Genomic DNA, 23,385 nt, shown 5'->3' on the forward strand with positions numbered 1-23,385 from the left:
ATATACTTACAGAAACTAGAGAGGGGATGTCTTTCCTTTATAGTTTCTTAAATTACAGGCCTTACTGGTTTAGTTTTTCAGATAATATGAAAACAAGTTGTAATGATATAACATTTCATTAAAATGAAAACATTATTTGCTTCCCCTTAAGACTGTTACCAGGGTGGCTAAACCATTAGCAGGGTTTCTTTACTTGCGTCTGTGACGGATAACCTAAGATGACATTGAGCTTGGCAGCTCCACAGCTTCAGGGTAGTATTTTAACTAGGATGAACTGTTCTTGAACAATGTCTGGAATGTATTAGTCAGAAGCGTGCTTTCCATCACCATTAGACACACAGGGCTATTTGCTGCATCTATTAATTTACTGTGAAGAGATATTTACAGGAACAATGTGGATGAAATGTCACCATTTTGCACTTTAGTTCTGTGATACTTCTCTCTCTTCAGTCTGTGGCAAAACACTGTTGCACAGTGAAGCTCATTGAATATCTTACCTCTGTTAACAACCTCACTTAAAGGGAGAGAAACAATTTCTATTAAATAAATGAATTTAGATATGCAAGAGAGATTACTAAATGAAGGTCAAATCATGATCTGGTTTTAGTAGATGAATTCATCATTGCCATTAGCTTCAGAAATACAGCTCAGAGTTGGGCACATGCATAAAACCAGTTTACTTCTGAAATTAAATTCCTTTGTTCAGGCATGATCCAAAGCCCGCTGACATCAGTGTAAAATGCTACAGGCCATAACGACATCATATTAAAGTTACACCTGCTTTTTACTTCCTGAATTTTGGATTTGGAATTGCACTTTCAGCAGGTTCAACTACAAAAAAAAAAATAATTCTGCTTGGTAGAATGTGATTATGGACTCTTAGAGAAGGAGCTAAGTTATCTTTTGCCGTTATTAAAGCCAGCAAGGTGGTTCACAAGCAAATTTCACAATGTATACTTATAAAATCAAGAATAAGCACATTTTTAATCAATATAGGAAAGTGAATTCTATGGTGTTTTGCTGTATTAATTTAAATGTGCATCTTCAAAGTCGGTACCAGACTTGAGCTAAATGTAAATGAGTCTTTCAGAACAGGATTGTGATGTTGCATCACTTCTTTTAGAGATGTACCTTACAGGAAACTAGCATGCTGAATGGCCTGAGCTTTGGAAGGTCTTTGGTTGTTTGGGTGGGGGGGTGCTAGGAGGGAGGGAAAGAATAAAGTTGTCTTCCTTGTTAGGGTTATAAAAAGAAAATAATCTCAATTTTGTTTGTTTTCAGTACATTTCAGGTTACCTGCAATGTTCAGCATTGTCTTACTGTAACAGACCCTACTAAAACCTCATCTCCTACACTGATTTAGGTGTTAGTGGCAACTTATCTCTGAGAATAAGGAAGTGATTTTAACATGTGTAACTAATTTTTCAAACAAAATTATTCCAGCTTAAACACACATATGTACATACATGTGCATACACACTGAATTAGAAGTTTTAATAAACCATTGAAAAGCTTTGTATTATATTTATCCAAATATTCACATATACTGGAAGCAAGGAGGTGTTTTTTGAAAGGATGACAGGAAATTAGTTTTCTGAAAGGCTGAAAAGAGTAGCACTCCCATAATGGAAAAATAAGGTCATGTAATAGTAGGGTAGGATCCAAATTAAAAAAAAATAAATTACTTTCTGTTTAAGTCAAATACTTTTCTTGCCAGCCATTTTGAAGACCTATGAAATGCCATGTTCATATTAATGGATATAGTATTGAAATTTTTAAATCTTCCTATATATGATTAATAAAGGTAATTTGTCAGAAATTACTTTTGATGTGATTAATTACTTCTTATTACGTAATGTTTAATTTGTCACCAGGAAAAAGAAACAGAAATCAACCAGTTAAAAGAACTACTTTTGAAGAAGACTCAAGAGTTAAAGGTGCAGAAGGATAAGGAGAAGTGTGTTCTAGCAGAAATTGAGGGAAGTCAAACATCACTTAAAAATCTTAAGAGTCGACTGCACAGACTTGATGCAGATGCATTAAAACAACAAGAATTAATATATAACCAGGTAAAATGTTAATGTACTTTCATACTATGATTGTTTCTTGGGTTTAATGAGAGTAAATTTCTTGAGTTCTGTAATCTTTGTCAGTATCTTACCATTTTTGAAATGCCATACAGTATAATTTGAAGCCTGCATTTATTTCTGTCTCTAGGTGTACAGATAAAATTGAAATAAGTGAAACTGGTTATAGTATCACCTACATTGTGCACTTGTGTATTTAATTTTTTTTTTTATCTGCTGCTTTTCCCACTAATTTCTCAAATCAGTTCTTTACTTTGATCCCTCTGAACCACAGATACCTCAGGGTAAATTTTTAAAGCAATACAAGAGGTACATGCCAAAATCATGTTATTTACTAATTGGATTTCGTGCATATTTCCTATGCACCACTTTGAAAATTTGCTCTTTTATATCAGCATCCACTGGTAACAGCAAGATGGCAACTCCACTGTAAGCCCCCCTACAGCAGACTGCGCTGAGTATGCTTTGTTACTTTTCTAGAAGATTACTCCTGAACCATCACTGCACATCAGTCATCTAAGAATATTTTGCTAATGAGGTCTATAAGCCATAAATTATTAGAAAAACAATAGCTTAAATGGGTGACTGTCCTAAAGCCAACATTTAGATCCAAATTTATATCCAGTATTTTAGCTTTATAGGAAGGCTTTAATTGCTTATCTCAGACTATTAATTCTCTTAAAAAATTATTTTAAACAGGATTTTTATATTCAGCAAGTACAGAGACGGCTGTCACGGTTAGAAGGGGAGGTTAATGCAGATGAAAAACAAGTTTTGGAAGCAAAAGTTGCTGAACTTAAGAAAAGCTTAGAAGAAAAGAAAAATGCATATGATATTTTACATGCACAGCATAAGAAACTTCAGGTAACTTCCTTAGAACATCAGGTTGACTATGTAACATCTAGAAACCTCAGTGATTTAAGTAGACTGGGTCGTCTTAATAATGTGGTATTAGACTAAAAGATATCTGAACTTTGTGTACCCCCTGTGGAAAACTTCGTATGTTCCCTGTACTGTCCAGAAAAATAGGTCATTAGTGCACAACTGAGACACCTTAGCATGAAGACAAGCATGGAAATGTTGTAAAGGCAAACTTAGCTTTCACTTTAAGATGTGACTGACTGTTTGGAAATGTCTGAGTTTATCGTTAGGACCATGTAAAAATAGAAGAATATTATTCTGTGATGCTACTACTTACTTTTATATTTTTGATAAAATGTACAGTTGCATTTAAAATTGTACAAGGTAACATTACAGAATTGAAGGGACAGTATTTGCGTTAGTTGACCCCATCCTGATAAGTAATTCAGAAATACTATTCTTCTGTCTTTATTCCCATGTGAGAATTTTGCATATACATGCTTGTTCTCTGGTTTTCCACTATCCAGTCACCATCATTAATTCTCTAAAAATGCACTTACCTTTCTTGTAGAGATGAACCAGTCAGTTATTCTGTAGCCAATTTATAATTTATTTTTATAAGAAACCTATTTGTTTATGAACCAGCTACATTTTAGCATATTTAGAAACCGCTTTTCCAAGAGAAACCATACAAAGACAAAAGTCAGGTTTCTAATAAAACATCACAACTGGTTTCTCAAAGTGATAGTTGAGAAAAAATTTAATCAATTTAGTGAGGGGAAGAAACTGCTTATAGGAGAGCCCTTTAACTGGAGATCCATGCAATAATAAGATTTAATGCTGAGTGACTGGTGCTCACACTTTGAGGAGGTGCACACACAGTATTGAGGAGATTCAAAATGTAGGCAGTGAGTATCATCAAATATTGAAACACACCTCCAGGAATTTATTCCTATTCTGGAGTATTGTCAGAGAGAGATGGTTTTATGAAGATGAACTACAATATCAAAGTCATGGTGAGACACACCAGGAGATTTTTTTTTTTTTTTAAATCTAGACCAAAAGACATGATTATATTAGAATTGCCTTATTGGCTGAAAGATCTATATTGTATAAGTAACAATTACTTCACTCCAAATAAAACAGGCAATGACATTAATATTGCAACAGCACTCTGCATGCTCTAGGCACTGTTTGCAGAGCAGCATATAGACACAAGATGATGATGGTTCCTGGTTCCAGAACTTAAAAAATATCTCATTTAAAATTAATGGGTAGCTTTTGTTGCAGCCTACATTCACTGAAATAAACGAAATATAACTTATTTGGAAACAGAGTGATGTCCATTTCATCAAGAGAGCAGTGGATAAGACCAGAGAAGAAACAAGTGGTATGATGACCAAGATAAATGAACTAAATCTTTTCAATGAGAGATCAGATCAGGAGTTAAAAAAAGCTAAAGCCACTAAGCAGGTACAGTATTATTTTTCAGCTTTACTAATACAGGACATGTTAGGTTTTTAAAACACATGAACTCATGACTTGATCTGAAGGCTGTTGTCTGCCTGCCACAGTGCTACATCATTATATCTGTAAGAACCCTCTTTGTACCTTCTTGACTTACACCTTCCTTCCCAAACTTTGAAGTAATTTTCATCACTATTATCTTACTAAGCAAAGTGTTGCTTCTCCTCTGTGTACCACAGTTTGTTTGGGTTATCAATTTAATCACACATTACTTATACCACAATACCCACCTGGTCAGTGTGTGGTTTTTTTTCTGAGAAACAATTGCCTTTAAAACAGAAAATGTATTTACTGTTCAAGGACATCTTTACCTAGCACTGTATTTTTATTCTCAATGTGATGCCAACTAGTAAGTTTGGTACAGCTTTGTTATTAAATTGTGAGATTTCTTCCAGCAGATGGTGTGGATCTATCTATATTCCAATGTAAGGAATTAGAAATGAAATGGAAGTCCCTCTCACCATATTCTGATAAACAGAAAAAAACAGTTCCCAGTCCTCTAACTACTGCACATTTTTTCCTGGAATAAGCTCTAGCCTTCCTAAAGGAAGCACTAAGGTAGCAGAACAATACAGGGGATAGCAGTCTTGCTGTTGACTTAACTGGTGTGCTTGCTCTTCAATGAAAACTCTCTTTTCCTAACCTGGAACATTTATTTGGGGATGAAATTCAAAGGAAGAAAAAAAAGAAGCTGATGGCATAGAAGAACTCAGAGGAAAAAATGGTACAGAGTTTGGGATCCATAAGAAGTTTTTTAAAATGATTCAAAGTGTTTGCATGCTAATGAAGTTCACTACTTGCTGCTTTTCGTAAGCTGTGGTTATATGAGGAAATTTACATACACAACATGACTTGTAGACCTACAGAATCTAGAACATATTCCAAGATAGTTATAATGGTTCAAGTGAGATATTAACTGCTTCAGAAAGTTCCTTGTAAGGTCTGCTTAATTTCTTTGAAACCACCTAAACTGAAAGTAAGCTGTATATGGAAAAGTCTAACAACCTATAACTCAGTCTGAGTTGGAAAGTCTGATGAATTTGTATAAAACCATTCATGAAACAACCTACCCCTGTCGCACTCACCACGTAAACTGTTAGCAAATGAGAAAGTGAGAACATTTTTCAATGCAGAGCAAAATTACTCTTACAGTCATCTATATATTTAAGATAAAATAATGGATGCTTTATTAAAAATTATTAACTGTTATAAACAATCTTAATTAAAACCAATGCTTTCTTTGAGACCTTTTTGGTATTTATTAGGAGATGATGGTCGAAGATAATCTCTTAAAACTAGAATTGAACCGTCTTCAAGATACACTGTGTAATAAGACAGAGAAAGTTCTAACACTGGAAAGACAAAAATTGGAGTTAAAGAAAGCCATAGCAGAAAGAACTGAGGAAATTAAGATTCATAAGGCAATGCTGGATTCCCAGATAAGACTTGTGGATCAGGAACGGCAACGCATAAGGTAACTCTTCTTATACAAACTAAACTTGTAACTTTTACCAAGTGCATTTTATATATGGGGACTTACTGAAAAAGCAGCATTTTACCCAATTTTACCAATTAAAGAAATTGAAGATGAACTGCATCTTGTTTGAATTTACATAGCGAGACAGTTGAGGCTAGCAAGAGATCCCTTCTCTGAAGTTCGGCTTACAGCTTTAACCACTTGGTGAACAAAAGATCACTGTTTATCCTGGCAGTGAAGATCCTCTACAGTACTGAGAGGAAACCTCAGTTGCAGACATCTTTTTTAAAGTAAATGTCATGTGTGTGACCCTGCATTTTTCAAAATAATCAGGAAATGTGAAATCATGTCTGGAAGTAGGACAAAGTATTTAAAATAGAAAAGTTGCTTTTAAAGATTCCCAACTGCTTGATAAAACTGTAATTTCTTTGACTCATACAGGAAGTCTGTATATTTTGGGTTTTTTTGGGTTTGGGTGGTTTTGGGTGTTTTTGGGTACTTTTCAACAAATAAGCTCTCCATTATGTGTAACAAAACTATATCTTCTGAATTATGTATGTATCCTCTTGTAAAGCAACCACTTATGAAATAACTTTTCCCTTGTATAACAATTAGTGCAAAGTATCTGGGACAGTTTTAGCTCTGAAATCCCAGTTACCTACAACCAGCCAAAAATCAACACTTCAGCAGCTGAACTGCTGAAATCTGGCAGGCTTTTTATTCACTCCTCTGCTAACCACACCCCACACAATAGGAAATTAAAGTGATTTAGTGTGACTGAAGCTTAACTGCTCACTGAGAGTGCAGGCTGGGTGGCTTTCTTCCTTTTGATAATTACACAGCTAATTGATACTTCCATGTAATTTGATTTGGGGTTGTTGCCTACTGTTGCTTATGCTCATCAAGTTGTGGCAATATTAAGACAGTATCAGCAGGTGGCAGCTGGTGCAGCTGTAGGATTTAAATGCCAAACCTTTAAAAATTTTCAGGAAGGACTGTGGCACAGCCTCCCAGAAGGCAGTGATCTGGAATATGAAAATAAAATTTGACTCAGTTGAGAACTGCAGGAGAAGCATAGGTAACCAGAGAAACGGATGACTGTGGTTGGGAGAACACAGAAAACAAGAAAAAGCAGTAGCAGCACAACTGCTGCCCTGCCTGCCTCCTGGTACACGGGCAGACTGCTAGAGTAACACCAGCAATTTAAACTGCTATAGCAAGAACTGCCCACAAAACACTGCCAGACAAATACTTTCTCAACCCATTTATTTTTTCCCCAAAATAAATCAGTGCTGAATTTCAAGATCGTCTAAATAAAATTGATAAACTGAGATGCAGATATGAAATCCTTACTGTTGTCATGATGCCACCTGAAGGAGAAGAGGAGAAAACTCATGCCTACTATGTAATTAAGGTATTTTATTAACATAATTCATCATAATTCAAGTATTTAAGCTATAGATTTCCCTGGGCTCTAGTAAATTAACTAAGACAACCTCCTTGCCTACTGGTTACTTTCAATGTAATTGTTTTACGTTATCTGAGACTGTTGGTTATTTAAATGATACAGCAATTTCACCAGAATCTCTGTGGTTGGTCCTAATGTCAGTGGAGCCTTAATTTTGAGCAGTTTGAAAATTTTCACTTCAGTGTTCATTAATTTACAAAGACACAAGAAGTACTGGTCATGTGGTAATCCACAATAAACTGAAACCAAGTTTATCTGAATCTCACGTAAATTCTTCTACGTTTCAGAATTATTTTTAGGTTTTTATTTTACCATATGGCATCTATACCTTTAAGAATGTCAACTTTCCCCTTTTATCAGTCACCTCTGCATACTACAGCTTTTCACTGGAGGGGAAAAAAAAATAAAAATCAGTCTTTATCTATAATGCAATACCCCGATTCTGGAACAAGAATCTGTTATTTCTGATAGCCACAAATTCTCTGGGGAAAAAAAAAAAAGTCTTTATCTATAATGCAATACCCCAATTCTGGAACAAGAATTTGTTATTTCTGATAGCCACAAATTCTCTGACTTCCTTTTAAAGCAAAATGCTTCTAGCTGCAATTTTGGCTCTGAAGTCCGTATTTTTCTTAATGATGAGATCCAGCACACCAGAAGACCCACAGTAAAACCCTTGTGGTCACTGTGGCTATTATATACCCTCTACAACTATGGAGATTTTTCACTGTATCTTCTGATGGGCCGTAGAAAATAATTCCCTTCACCAGATGGCTTTTTTTCTAAAATCTCACTGATCAGGTAAATGAAGACTTTTAAGTGAGTAATTCCCAGACAAACTGGATGACTTTTAATGCTCTCTCAGTGGTTTTGTATAATGTACAATCTCAACTCTTACTCGGATTTTGTGGGCAAAGGAAATAGATGTGAAGCATGTGCTGCAGTTCACATCAGCAGTGCAAAGCATGGGAACTGCTTTGTACACAGTGTCGATACTGCTAATCACGACTTTGCGAGCTTAGATGGACAGGCAGATACCTATAATGAAATGCACATGGATGAAACACCTCAAAGAACTTCCAACACTGTAAATAACTACTGCTCCCAGTTACCTAGTAACTCAAATCTCAGTTCAAGCATGACAACACAGATAAGCCCCGCATCTACCTAGGATTTTAACCCCTAAATATTGCAGGTATTTTTTTTTTCTGTATAATTGTCCTAATATTTTCAGTATGCATGCAGTCACCTAAAGATACCAGTTTCATTTTCAGGCTGCACAGGAAAAGGAAACACTTCAACGTGAAGGTGATGATTTAGATGCAAAGATCTGCAAAGCTGAAAAGGAAATTGTAGCTCTGGAAAACACTTTGTGCATACTTAATAACTGCAACAGCAATTACCGAAACTCTTTCAAGGAAGTCACTGAGACAAGTATGTAAAATAGAAATTTCTATTTGTTGTGTGAGTTACAGATGATGGTGTAACTCAGGTATACAGTGGGAAAATTCCGTGGCACAAAAGAATGAATCACAGAGACTAAACTGATACTAGCAAAAGCGAGTGTAATTCACACGCTACTGTGGATAGTTCAGCAGAATGAGCAGAGAAGAAAGTGCAGTAAGGTGTAATTACCTAATATTGACGTTCTTTGATTTACGTGAAAAATCTCTAAGCCTACATAAATTTTGTAAATAGTCACAAGTAGGAACAGTCAGAAGAGGCATAACATAAAGACAATTACTGGGGTAAAATAAAGCCATTACTGGGAGTAGGGTGTGCCCACTGAAGTACATAGGTCTAGTGGATACTAGCAGATAAACTTTGCACAGTACAAGCAGCACTACTTTCTCTGTAGTGTGGCATCACACACAGCTACTAATTTGCATTCCAGCAGCAGGACAAGCTGTGTCACTGCCGGCCTTCTTGTGGCAGACAGAGCCAGCTTGGGCACAAAACTGTACCTGGAGCAACTATACAGGCAAGCTGTACTCTAGCGATGGAGACTGATCCTTTTGCTACACCATCATTCTCTGATTTTTCATATGGAAGGGAGGGGAAAAAAAGTAGTAACCTGTCATCTGGGGAAAATGGTGAGGAAGGGTAAAACTTGAACTGCACTATTTTAGTGTAGTGTCAGCAGATTTTAAAATATGTACTACCTAACTGCAAGTTTTTTGATACTGGAAATTCCTCAGAATTCTGGACAGTACCTTCATCTGCTGCTTCTGTTGCCACTTAAGACTCTGTAAGCTTGCTCTCCATCAGTGGAACTTGCTTTGTTTAGCGTATAAAAAACATCACCATGAGAAATTACATAAACTTAATTCTAGAAACTATTTGATTATTCTTCAGTAATCAGCTCTCTGCTGGCTCTGGAAACAGTAACTCTTACATCCTTCTCTCTCATGAAGCCAGTCACTTTTTCACAGTGATTTAGAATTAGTAGCAGTGTATTAAAAAACCCACTTAAACCTTGAGGTCTCTGTCATACTGCGAACACTAATATAGTCATACTCTGTGATGCAGTTACTTGAAAGTGCAACTTATTTTAAAGTGAAAAATTGAGTTGTATAGCCTGCCTGTCCAGCAATAATGCTGCCTCATTGTTTGGCATCACAGGTGAGGAATATGAGGAAAAACTGAAACTAGAGGAGGAAAAAAGGGCTGCTGATGAAAAATACAAATACAAAAGACGACAGATCAAGGAACTTCAGGAAAACCTCCAGGTAAAGTACAAGCAAAAGATATAATAAATAAAATAAAATACAGTCAAACAGACAAGGCTGCAGCACGTAGCTAAATGCGTGTGAGCCATCCTACTGAAAGAATGGGAAGCTCGGGGACAAATTTTTGCCCATTCTTTCACAGCCTATGCATTGTATGAATGGACATGATTTTTTAGAATGCTCTACTTCTCCTTTCAAAAATTGAGTGCTTATTTGAATTTTCTTGAATCACAATGAAACTTCAGGCTTTTTAGTCCCATACAGCTGGAAGTTTCAAAATCCCAGATGCACACTGACAGATGCTCTGTTCTGGCATCCAAGCAAGCAATTACATTTTTGTGTAGCATAGCCCACTATATCATGTCATCCTGTCCAGTACTGCAGAGATTAAAATCCACATACCCTATGTCCTCTGGCATCTGCATCCCAGGATTTTTCTAGGAGAACGTATTCTAGTTTATCAGCAGTCAGGGTGCTTCAGTTTAAACAGTATTAATTTAGCTCAAGAAAGCTAGCTGACTGCTATTGTAGCAGGTTGAGCACTACATGCAGGTAAAGGATAGCTTTAGGACTATCAAGGACTTACTCTTGGTTCCCCTTGTTATCAAAAAGCCCACTTGGCCCTTGAGAAAGAACAACACTTAACTCTGACATAGGACATTTTAATCAAAGGCACCCTGTTGCATCCCACATGATTATTCTAAGCCCTGAGTCACTGGCTACAGGTCAACCGCCATTCCTGTTGCTTATGCTACCACCATAGGACATATACCTTAAGAAATAACATCTCTGAAATTAAAGAGGGACACATATCTTCATCAGGGAGTAAGTCCTAGGATATAATGAGGATATAATGAGGATATAATTCCTGCCTTATTTTTTAAAAAAACAGAGCTGATTTTATTCATTCCAGTCAAAGTTATCCATCTCTTCACACAGGGAACAATGTTATTTTTCTTAGGATAGCTTGCTCTGCTAAGTTGGTACTGTGCCAAGTAAATCATTTGTAGACACTGCTCAGAGGCACATCTGAAAATACATAAAACTTATAACTTCATTAATAGTACCTTTAAAATAATTTCTTTAAGATATGTAAATTACCTGGTGGTCTCTTCATCCAGGTATTTATCCACTAAACAGTCTGACAGTCAGAAAGTTTTGAGTTATCATTAGAACTAATTGCTTGAGTTACACTTAGAAACAAGTAGTAGTGATAACAGACACTTTCACCAAGTACTGGAAGTGAAAGGATATCAGAACTGCTTTAGAAACTAAAACTACTGTTCAAATGAATTTACAGAGCATGGAAACAAAAATTGATATAGTACTGAAGCAGGAGGCCCTCTTCCAAGAGCAAAAGAAGGAAAAACAAGCTCTTATTTTGCAGCTGAACAAAGACATAGAAGAACAGAAGCCAAAACTAGAAAGGGCTATAAAACAGGTTTGTACATTCATTAATGACAACTTCTACCTTTATCATGATAGATAGCAGTATGGTTAAAACCACAGAAGTTAAACTTAGCAGGTTTCTGAAAAAGTGTTGCATTTCCATAATAGCAATGCCTCAAAAATGTTTGTTAAAAGTGTTCCAGGTTATCCAGAGAAATTCAGTCTCTGAAGAAAACTAAAACAGAAACACAGGAAGAAAGAGACATTGATCTTCGCGAACTGAAAAGCTTCAAGAGAACTATTGACAAATTGTTAGCTGATGTTCTAAAAGCAAATCCTGATTTAACTACACCCTTTCAAATGTACTTTCACCAGGTGAGCTTTCCAGTTAACTGCCACCAAAATCTTGACTGATAGCTGTAGTCTACTCCTGAGTGTCCTTCAAGGGCGATGCCTAAATTCAGCTATAAACGGTACTTACAGTAAAAGAGGAAAGTGTTCATCTTATAAACCCTCCCGATATACCCAGTCCTATTATACAACCATTAGGTCAACTTTTTTTTCCTTTCCAAATTTTCTAGTCCAATTTAGAGCTTCCTACAATTGCTTCTGCTGGTGGTAGTCAAAGTTCTCGATCACCATCCACACAAAGCTCACTAGCTTCTACCAGGTAAGTGCTAGCAATGTTTTTTTTGTTGTTTTTGTTTTTGTTTTTTAAAAAGTTTAAACCAGCAAAATTAGTCCCTAAATGACAGAATTCCTCACTCCTGAAGGTCTTCTCAATCTTGTTTCTAGTTCCTGAACACTCTATAAAAACTTTCTCCTTATACCATCCCACCTTTAAATTTACTAGATTTCTCTAGCACACAATTAAGTTCACTTCAGCATCCATCACAGTTTAAAATAAAACAGTAATTACAGAATAATTACATCTACTTTTGCTAACTGTGCTCTAATTAAAGTGGTTTCACATTATAAAAGCTCAAGTTTGAGCTCCAGCCATATTTTGCACTCCTTAGTGTGAGCTCCCTTTCCTAATTAAATAGGGCAGACAGACACGTATGCTTTTACCGATACCCTATTCCCCTCTGTTCAACATATATAAAACTAACAGTGCACGTAACGTACTGGAGCAGTTATGATCTAACATTCCCACAGCTTACTTAAGCTATTAGTGGCAATGTCTGCAGACATTTTGGTAGGGGGTCTTGCCTAGAATCAACACTGCTGCTGGGTGGCTTTATTGTAGGCCACCACGAGAAGCTCTATTTTAGCTATAGTATGGGGATTCTGTATACTGATGAGTAAATTTTTGTCTTTCAGATCCTGCAAAAGCACAAGTTCAGGCTCTGGTCAAACTTCATCACTCAAAGTCATAGATCTGAGCTTGCCTATCAACACTCCTGCAAAAGCAGCTGCTGTGGGTTCACAGCCATCCAGCAGAGCTAGCACCTCTGGTATTGGTAAATGCAAAAAAAAGGCTTAAGTAATCTTTTGAAGGCCATAGTAAAGGCTTCACACTAGGTAAGGCTTCTGAATTGATTAATGTCTAACTTAACTTATTGATCAAGGTATATTGGCAATCTTAGCATTAACTTCTATCAGAAATGCATGTTTTAACTTTCTTCTACAGTATGCAATAAATTATCTAGGAGAAATGTTAAGCATATGTAATAAAATAAATTAACCTTAAAATTACTCTTGTTTTGCTGTTGGAGAACTAAAGAGCTGCAAAACCCTTCAGAAGCCATTAATTCACTTTTCTTATTATGAAAAGGAGAGTTATGTTAAAGCCATTCCTTTTTGTAAACTGTTACTTTTGTTGCTGTTAAAATAGTTTTAGATTACATCGCAACAACCCAGGAAAGAAAACGTACACTTCACATCAAGATCAACCTTGACTATTAATCAAATAGTCATCCCTCATCAATACTTAACTGAACGATGACAGTATATGATTAAAGTCAGTAAAACTACTTTTTCTATTCAAAATTACAGAGTACCCTTTTTGCAACTGACCTATTGTCTATGGAATTACTTGGAAAACTTGCAGCTGCAGTACAATTGGTATTGTGTAGTCTGCCAGATACTAGAGCTCCTTAGCATCTTCTGTCATCCAGCTTTGAAGATCTCATTGTAAACAGAGCAGAACTTTGTCCACAGCAACGCAACCGCTGCCTTCAAGCTACTTGTAAAGCAAACACTTAACAACAACAAAAAAAAACACAAACAAGAGGCCTACACTTGAACTTACCTAGACAATAAACACTGTTTTAAAACTTTCTCCTCTTCTACTTCAGGTGGGGTTTTTTACATTACTTAGAGAACCTGTTTCATGACATTAAACGCTGCAATACACTTGCCTTCATAGACACTGAGGGGTTCCATTCCCTCAAGCAGCATGTATGAAACATCCTGGCACCATCAACCAAAAAAAAAAAAATCAAGACACAAAACTAAGAAAAATTAAGAAAATTTAATGATCAAATGAGCTATATACATTGATGGCACATGACTTTCACTCGGTTAACCCCTTTCTATACCTGGAAGTTTGATACAAAAATATTAACAGTCAATAGTACCCCAGGGGATGAGAAAAACCAAAGACGACTCATCTGCTGTTAAAGTGCGTATTTGATGTGAGTTACAGCTAACTACAGTCCAGGGCTATCAAAGTATTTCAACCCATCAGAGAGAGAATATTGTACAGGCACACCCCAAATTAAGAGCACAGGAAACTCGGGCTTTAAATAATAACTTTTATGTAAGATAGCCTTGCATCTCTTTCCACCATACAATCTTTAAAGAATTCTTTGACACTCTGCAAGACAGAGCAAACCCTGCCTTTCTATCACTCTTCATACGCATTTCCTGAAGAGATACTCAGGCAAAAGTTCATTTAACTACACTTATCAGAATAGTGTTTTCTTAGGTACTTTACTGTTTCTTTTGCTTACTTCCTTTTTCCCTCTCGAACTCAGCTATTTGATTGAATATGTTAACTAAGTTCTGGGGCAGGTTTCTTTTAATGCCACCTTCTGTTTGTGCTGTACCATTTAAAGACGTTTCCTCATCTGGTTCCTTTGTTTCATTAGTCTCCTCATAACTTCTTTTCCTATTCTTATACTCGCTTTCATTTTTATGCTGACTTAACGCATGCCTATCACTATCGTAACTTTTATCACCTTCACGTAAGCAGGTGCTAGAATACAATCTGTACTTTCCCACCGACTTGCCAGAATAGTCAGACCCTGCTGGAGACATATAATACCTGTCTTGACCGGAGCTGTGTTTTTTAAACTGCTCTTTTCTCCCCTCTATGTCCCTTTCGAATTTCCTAAAATAACGCATCCTGGGTTTATCATCTGACTTATGATATGAACCTGAAGAACCCCTCCAACTGGAGAAAAATCTATCTGTTTTGCCATATTTTTCAGTTTTGCTACTACTTGGCAGAGTTCTGGAGCTACTGTAAGAATCTCTTGAATCTTCAGACCTACCTCCAAAAGTGTCTTCATCATCACCTGAAGTCCTCGAAAAAGACCAGTGTCTGTCTTTCTCTTTTACCTCTGTTTTTGGACACACTAAGCTGTCCTGCCTTTCCAGCAGCTTTTCCACTTCAAAATTTTGGTTAAGAAAGGAAGCAGAGGTATCAGCCGGAGGCGAATACCACTCTTCTTTCCTAATCTGATCTTTATAATGGGAAGAAGCTCTAGATGAGCATTTTTTGGAGCTGTGGGCAGACTCTGATCTATTCCGATGCTTTTTCCTACGTTTCTTGTGACCAGAGGAAGAGGAGGAAGAAGAAATTGATACATCTGATGAAGAATCACTCGATGATGAGGAGGAGGAAGAGGAGGAGGAAGAAGCTGATACCTTCCTTTTCTTCTTCAACCTAAAAAATGTAATTAACTTGTGAGATTATCTTCAGTATCAGGCAAAAAATATATATAGAAAGAAATCTGTAATCCCCAGAGTTTGGCTGAGACTGGACTGTAAAGCATGAAAAGAAACTGAGCCTGACCTGGCAAGACAATTTTAAATGCCATTTCTTTACCAAAAATTAAGGTTAAATCCACCAAACAGTTTGTTATAAAAGGCATCTTTCCCAGTTTAATGTGGCATTACACTTTGTAACTACTTCATATTGCAAAGTATTTTTAAAACAACTTCTCTTCCATGTGTATCTCCATTAAAGGTCATACGCACTAAAGGACACTACACACAAAAAAACTCTGGAGGAAAAGCAGCTTACCCAGGTAGGAGTTCAACCTAGCTTACTGTTGGACAATCTGTTTGGGAACGGACTGTTCACAGTCTTATCTGCATTTACTGCCACGTAATCAGTATACTGAATAGAACAAAGTTACCTTTTTTCTTCTTTTAAGAGCTTACGCAATTTTTCTGCACTTGTTTCTACTTTCTTTTCTTTCTGTCTCTCTTCTTTGGCAGCTTGTTTCTCCCTCATTTCCAAAGATTTCTTTTTTGAACCCAAGCATCATAAAAAAATTACATTAGAAGTGTTAACATGGGTATTTTTCCCCATGTCCCCAACCCCATTCAAATGTATAATTACACCAGGGATGTTTTACCAGGATTCCCAGATCAGGAATTAATATTGTTCAAGAGTTCGGTATTGGCCATTGTGATAATCAGGTTTACATTAAGGACCATATTGCAGTTTTTATTCCATTAAAAAAATATATTTGACCAGCCATTGCAGTGGTACCCGTGATCCAGCACAGCGTGAAACATGGACCCAAAAGGTATAGATAGAATATGCAAGAAAAACACAAGTTACCAACAAGGAGAAAAGAAAAGGAAAGGAGAAAAAAGAAAAAAAAAAAGGAAAAAAGATACAAAGGGTTGAGGGAAAGTATCATTATTGTAGTTTACAAGTAAAACATGGCAGAACCCATTTTAAGATGTATTCAAGTCGGCCATGTTTGAATACAAACCATTTTGTAACAATTTCACAGACCAGTTTGATGCATAGTTTACGTAAGAAATCATGTTCCAAGGGTTTGTTGGTGATGAGCGGCACCAGATGTCAGATGCAGCAACAACGGTCCAATTCAGAAGAAAATGCATTGGAGAAAAACACATAATCAGTATTACAGGAAGACAAACTTCAGTGTTGTTTCAGCCACTCTAGCACAACAGTGATAGTATCAGATTTAGGTATCAAAATAAATGCAGAAGAGCATCTCACCAGATGAATAATCCTTAAACTACTGAAGTCTGTTAGAGATCAGACTTCTGCCATCTACAGCCCTAAGGAGTAGCTCTATTCATATTCAGAGCGAGCAGAAAGGCTGATTATTGTTTTCAAAACTTAGCCACCGTCTTAACAGACAATAAAGGAAAGAGATAATAAAGGAAACCCTTAATTGCAGTTAAGGCTCTGCAAACCAACAAAAATAGCCAGCATTGTGTTTTTATATCTGCTGCATCAATGACGCATTATACCAACAAAATGCTAAAAAGGAGAGTAAAATTTATCTCCTACTTGCTGAGAGTATTCTTCATCATTTTAACTGAGACTGATGCCTCTTTCTAAAGCAGCCAAACATGGATAGTGCTCAAATACCATACAACGGTTTATCTATGACGTAATTCAGTTTTATTAAAAAGATTGTCCCATCTCCTCTTCCCCCTTCTTTCAACACAACCTGTCAGCATTATGGCTCCACCAACTGAAGAAGTGTTCATCAAGGCCATCTACCCCAGTCTATGCCCTTCCTTACATACAGAAGCACAGAACAAAACAAGCCTGCTCCTCAGTGCTCTATTTTACTCTTTGATCCTCTCTGGAAGACAACAAGTAAAGTAGGTAAATAAAAGAAAAAAGACAACTCAGATTAGCACAGAGACCCATCAGGGCTCACCTGGGAAACATGCTGCGTGCAAGAGACGAGAGAAAAAAAAACCAACACAAAAAGAGACAGCAGAGGAGAAAGCTAGGACATTCAAACCCCCCACCTCCTGCTGTTTTCCTTTAAATTACCCCTCTCATGTGATCTTCCTATGAGTTAGCTTTGGCTATGTCTTTTCATAATTACTCCAAACGGCAAGGATCTGGCCGGTACAATGGTATGCAACGTTCATTTGGCTTGCATAAGCGTTTTACACTTTGCATGTATGTATTCACAGAATGTTTTCATTTCATATTATTAATCATGCTTGTGTGATGGAATATTCTTATCCTTGCTTTAGCTGACAGGGTTAACAGGCTTTGCTCTAAAAAAAAGTTTGGCATTTCTTTTACTATCCTGTTCAAAACAGTGGAGTCACCAAGAGGTACCTTTCTTCTGGTAGGTACAGCCATAATGCTCACTATAGAAGATTTACTGTGGAGAAGGGAAGCAGAGAGTAAGACAAACCATCAACTTAAACTCTCCCTGTTCAAAAGATTTAATATGATTTTTGATGTTCATTTATCATCAGTGACAGCACTATACAAAGAGAAAGTAAAGAATCACCTGCATATGCTTACGGAGTTTTGTTAAGGCGTCTTCAGCTTCCTGAAAAGTCTCATCCAAACTTAAGGCTTTTTTGTAATAATTCTCAGCATTCAGTAGTTTGTCTTCCTCTTCCAACCTACAATTCAAGTGATAAGTCATATACAGTTAAGCCACAGATTTTGTCAGTTTTTTCTTATTTTTAGGACTACCTTTCTTATTTGTACTATGACACTACCACTGCATCCCTCCAAGACCCTATCTATCATCTCAGCCCACCTCTGTAAAGAAGTAGAATGGTATTTCTGACACATTATCACGTCCCAATCATCATCAGTAACACTATTCTTGAAACTGGAATTGACATTTCAAAAAGTACTGTCTCTCTCATGTTAACACAGGGCTTAAAAGAAAGCTATTCCCTGAATATTCTAAAGTAAAATTTTGTGTCACAGTGGTTAACCAATTATTTCAGTATAGTAAGAGAACGTAATTTTGTTACAAATACTTTATTCAAACAGAACAAGCACAACCTATTGAAATACATTCAAACATTTCACAAGACTTTACGCAACCCTGGCATCCTACCAGTGAATGGATACCAGGATTAAACCTCAAATATTTTGCCACCATTTTAACTGGGACAGAGAAGAAAGTATAAACCAACTGCACAAACAGATACATTTCCAATAAAGACTTTTTTTTTTATTTAATTTTTAAACACATAGCCAGGACGGAAAGATGCCATTCTGTGTCCTAACTAGAATGGTATTAAAAAAAAAAAAAAAAATTATGAGAAAAATATTTAACAACCAAACAAGAACACAACCCCAACACTTACTGCCCGCCTCTTTCCACAAGTGTCTGGCAGAGGTACTTTCTTGCATTTCTATGGCTAGGACAGTTTTCTAAAGCAATTTCAAAATCACCTATGGCTTTGTTCAGGCTTCCTTTTGTTGCGTACCTAGAACAACAGAAAAGTTGCACAGATTTTAGTAATGTTTCTCTTTCACACAGTAGAAAAAACAATGAAACAAGCAGACTTACAGAGCTCCACGTGCTACCAAAGCTTCAACATTTTGTGGATCAATTTCCAAAGCCTTGTTGTACTCATTCATGGCTTCCACATGGCGCCCAACCTTAAAATAATCAACCCCAGCCTTCACGCTGGAGAAAAATATTTAGAAAACATTATGTACAGTTAATTACACACAAATTATGGTTCCAAACAAGTGATAGGTAATAAAACTTGACCTTGTTATCAGGTACTTAACACTGGCATTTCAAATTAATGCAATATTGACATAATTCCACAGCAATATATTGTCTTTAATCCAAAATCTTAAGGCACTGAAGAGCATTTCTGCAGACAATGCTACTACATTACACCGTTTTTCATTTATGGAATGAATGTTTAAGCACTTTCCTGCACAAAACTCTACGTGTGATGTATCACCGTTAAACTAGAACAGGCTTAATCATATCCAAAGCGAAAAATCACCCCTAAACCAACAACACAAGGTGAGATGTGGAGATCGTACGCACTGACATCAGTTCATCTCAAACTCGAGTATTTTCAGGTTTTATATTTCATATTACCTGAACATTTCTTCTACATTTGCCAAAAGATTAACTTATTGGAAGAGAACCAGTATGAGTTGAATTTCAGAACTTTTCATTACACACTTTTCTAAAAAACTAAAATTTATATTATATTTAACAGTATAAGCAACTTTTCCTGCAATTAATCAAAGTTGCAACACACTACTGTTTTAAGAAAAACACTGCTTTGTTAGCATGGAAACCAGAAATTCTGAGGCTTCGCTCACTTTTTTTTTTTTGGCTAGCAGATTCAAGAGGAGTTTTTCCACAAAAATTTGACATTTTTAGCAGTAAAGTCTCTCTTCTGCCTTGTCCACCCTGTAAGCATGCCCAAATACACTGCATAGCATAAAAGCAACAGCACCTATCCACAGGTGCTGTTCTAAATGCAGACAGGGAACTACATTTAACTTTTCAAAGATAGCAAGCACACTTGTTAAATCTACAGTCTGAGGCTTAAATGGCATGACAAATAATATTAGGTCATTCACCACCCAATTACAAAATGGAAAAACTGTGTACTTCGTATTGTCACAAATCTTGCTCTCATCTCAACAATGGGCCAACATATTATAAGTACTCTTAAGAAATTCTCCCTTAAATCCAACACATACTTTGGAACTGAATCTCGAACCTTTAGATGTGGCGCTTCAAGACATGGTTTAGTGGGCATGGTGGCATTGGGTAGAAGGTTGGACTTCATGATCTTTGAGGTCTCTTCCAACCATCACAATTCTACGATTTATCTATCATGTACCTACTTGGCACTTAGGGTTACTTTCAAGAAGGTCTTCCTGTTACATCGCTACACATGCAGTGGGAAAACTGGTTCAATGTGTATTTTCTTTTAAGAAATATAACCTGTAACCTAACAGTAAGCTCTGATGAGAAAAAGTATTGCATACCATTTCAAGGCCCAAGATGCAGATTGCTTTTTCCTCAATGCAGGTGCAAAATCTTCTTCACTGAAATTTTTACTTTAAGGAAAAAAAAAAACAAACACACGAGCAAAACCATCAAGTTGGCCTTCTGAGGCTACAAAATTAAACTCATAGTACATAATGCAGTTGAAATAAGCTCAAATATTATTATACAATGTCTTACTGTTCCCCCTTAGTCAAGAATGTTCTTTCATATTTCTGAATGCAGTTTTTCCCAACCCATTCTAAAAGTGCTGAACTGAACTAGTAGAGCTGCTGTACATTAACAAAAATACACCATATTTACACCTGCTTTGGGGTCTATCATATGTAAGGCTCATAACATCAATCATTGCACATATTTGAGCCTATTTTACTAAAGAGGTCAGCTCTATTACTAAAACAAACATTGTGAATAAACATCTCACAGAAAACATTAAAACTTAAACATCTAAAGTATTCAGTATCCAACATTTTGTGTGATAAGGTTTCTTGCTTATTCAGAGCAACAGAATTTCAAATGTAAATTTCTTACTCCAGATGAGTTTGCTTTGAAATATTTAAGGACGTGTAAGCTACAGTCATGCAAATCAAAATGAAAAAGGTTTAAGTATAAGTGGTCTAGGACTTCCACTCACAAATCTATTTCAATGGATTAGAATAATCTTCACAAAGCTATAGGATAGGAACAATATAAAAAAATCACTTACATTTGAAGACTTCGCATCAAAGACGGTGGATTTGACTCACTTAGTCCTAGTTTTTCTGCTAAATATTCAACTAATGATGGATTAGCGAATCCTGGTGAACGATGCAAAACCTCTTCAAATGTCTCTCCTGTATTAGCAACTTCCATGCTTCGCCTTAAAAAAAAAAAGCACCAATGTACACAAACACAACCTCACAGACACTATACTCCATTTTATGATACTTCTGTTTAAAATAAAAATGCCTAGGTTGATATTTATTACTGCTCAGAAACTGTTCTCTTTTACAGGCATATATTTTTCCTACTATTTAGCAACCCTTATAAGCTTTAGTCTAAGCGAGCTTTTGAAATCTATTTTGGCACCCACCTAGGTATCTCTGGGACATACAAAATTTGCAGAGATACATTACAAAAATTGCAGAGATAGGTGTGTCCTTCTGTCTTCTAAGGGTAATTTTAAAATTTTAAGAATTTCATATTCCAGTCTCCCAAGGTTTTTGTTTCTTGGTGGGTTTTTTTGTTGGTTTTTGTCTTTTGTTAACAGTCCCACAGTGACAGATACCTTTCTCTGCTTTTTGCTTGCCCTACATTTTGAGTAAGATACTAAAAGATCAACCACACCTAATGTATCCAGAAACACGCACATTAAAGAGATGAACAACAAAAAGTTGTTCAATCATCCAATTAAATCAGAAACACCCACAACAAGTTTAAAAACCAGTCTGTCAAAGATGCTCTTCAGACACGCCAAGCAAGTACAGTTGAATAGCACTTACCTATAATGTAATGGGAAGTCATCGGAAGTAACTACCCCTAGTTTTGTACTGGAAAGGTTGGGTGGAAGAGCTGAGCTGTAAAGTGACACCGTCAGCTTCTCATGATAACGATCAATGTCCTTGATTGCAGCTATAGAAACAATAAAAGATAAAGTTACAGAAACGTCTCAAAACGAAAACAAACAGATTCCTGACAACTTTGGCAGCTACTTGCCTCGAATAAGGTCTCCAGTTTGATAATAAGATAAAGGATCTCCATGGTTGCTTTGAGAAGGCACATCTCTCAAAGGACAAAGAGCCTGCAACAGAAAAAAATAGGATTATCATAAACAAAACCAAAAGATTTTTTTTTCTCCCCAAGATTAAGCCAGATTAGTTTAATCTTAATGCACGTCACAGCTGTGACAGTTAAAAGTATGGCTTGGGTCAAATGAAAGTTTATGCATCCATAAATGATGAACCTTTCAACTCAAAAATAATAAATATTGAGTACGGGTGATAAAAAGCAGCATTCGCTAGCTCAGCAAAGCATCATCAGCTGTTGACAAATTCAGATACCACCCACCATCCCAAAGTTCAGCTTCACTTTTACACATACCACTCCACTAAGCAATGCAAGCAGCAACTAATACATTAAAACGTTATTACTCATCAAGAATAAAATATTGATCAAAGCTGTATCTTACAGTGATTTCTAAATCTGAAATTTCCCGTATGACACCACTTCCCAGACAAATCAACACCATGAAAAAGCCAAATTCACGAATAGAAGTAATCCTCCCAATCACAATATCACCACGTTCGATGTCTCGAAAAAATAATTCTCTCCTGTCTTCCCTGGGAACATCCATGAACCGTTCCAGGGGAGGCATAACAGCATAATACTCTGCAACACACGAGACATTCACAGTTATGAAACAACCAAGTTACAGCCTAGAAATACAAAATATTTCACGATAGCAAAACACGTTAAAATCTGACTTATTTGTACTAACAGGAAGTCTGTGCACAGCCTATAAAAGGCAATAGCGAAATATTTCACCCTGTTTTTTAAAATACTGCCAATTTAGGAGCAGTGCCCTTACAGTACCCAGCGGGCGTTCGAGTGACACCTTACCCGAGAAGCCGCCCTCACCCGTGAGCAGCCTTACCTTCATTTTCTTCGATCGTGTCAGAGAGAGGTCCATTGGGTTTCCACGAGTGAGCAAAAAGGAGATCAGCTTTTTTGGCAATGAAGCGCTTTATCTCGGTGTCAATGCTCGCCCTCTCTTTCCTAGGGGAAGGAGAACCCGGTGAGAAACACCCAGCGGCCCCCTCACGGCTCGCTCGCTCCCCTCGACCGCATCGCCTCGGCGCCCCTCACCAGGCGGCCGGCGGGT

The 23,385-nt window shown here is 36.7% G+C and overlaps 2 protein-coding genes across 2 annotated transcripts; one reads left to right on the plus strand and one right to left on the minus strand.

The window, feature by feature from the left end:
- Positions 1–1,874: 1,874 nt before the first annotated feature.
- On the plus strand, positions 1,875–13,024 carry CCDC39 (coiled-coil domain containing 39; the record flags this gene model as incomplete). Its single annotated transcript, XM_009707550.1, has 11 exons — positions 1,875–2,069; positions 2,787–2,951; positions 4,284–4,421; positions 5,741–5,949; positions 7,243–7,366; positions 8,695–8,854; positions 10,043–10,149; positions 11,450–11,590; positions 11,734–11,913; positions 12,120–12,208; positions 12,862–13,024. Coding segments are annotated over 11 exons (1,671 nt in total), but the record flags the coding sequence as incomplete, so codon positions are not given.
- Positions 13,025–14,157: 1,133 nt separating this feature from the next.
- On the minus strand, positions 14,158–23,279 carry TTC14 (tetratricopeptide repeat domain 14; the record flags this gene model as incomplete). Its single annotated transcript, XM_009707552.1, has 11 exons — positions 14,158–15,433; positions 15,909–16,018; positions 18,021–18,138; positions 18,841–18,963; positions 19,047–19,166; positions 20,507–20,578; positions 21,232–21,384; positions 22,007–22,136; positions 22,221–22,305; positions 22,693–22,892; positions 23,158–23,279. Coding segments are annotated over 11 exons (2,191 nt in total), but the record flags the coding sequence as incomplete, so codon positions are not given.
- Positions 23,280–23,385: the final 106 nt, after the last annotated feature.

The sequence above is a fragment of the Cariama cristata genome, unplaced genomic scaffold (assembly GCF_000690535.1).
Source record: "Cariama cristata isolate BGI_N322 unplaced genomic scaffold, ASM69053v1 scaffold17869, whole genome shotgun sequence".
NCBI classification, from domain to species: Eukaryota; Metazoa; Chordata; class Aves; order Cariamiformes; family Cariamidae; genus Cariama; species Cariama cristata.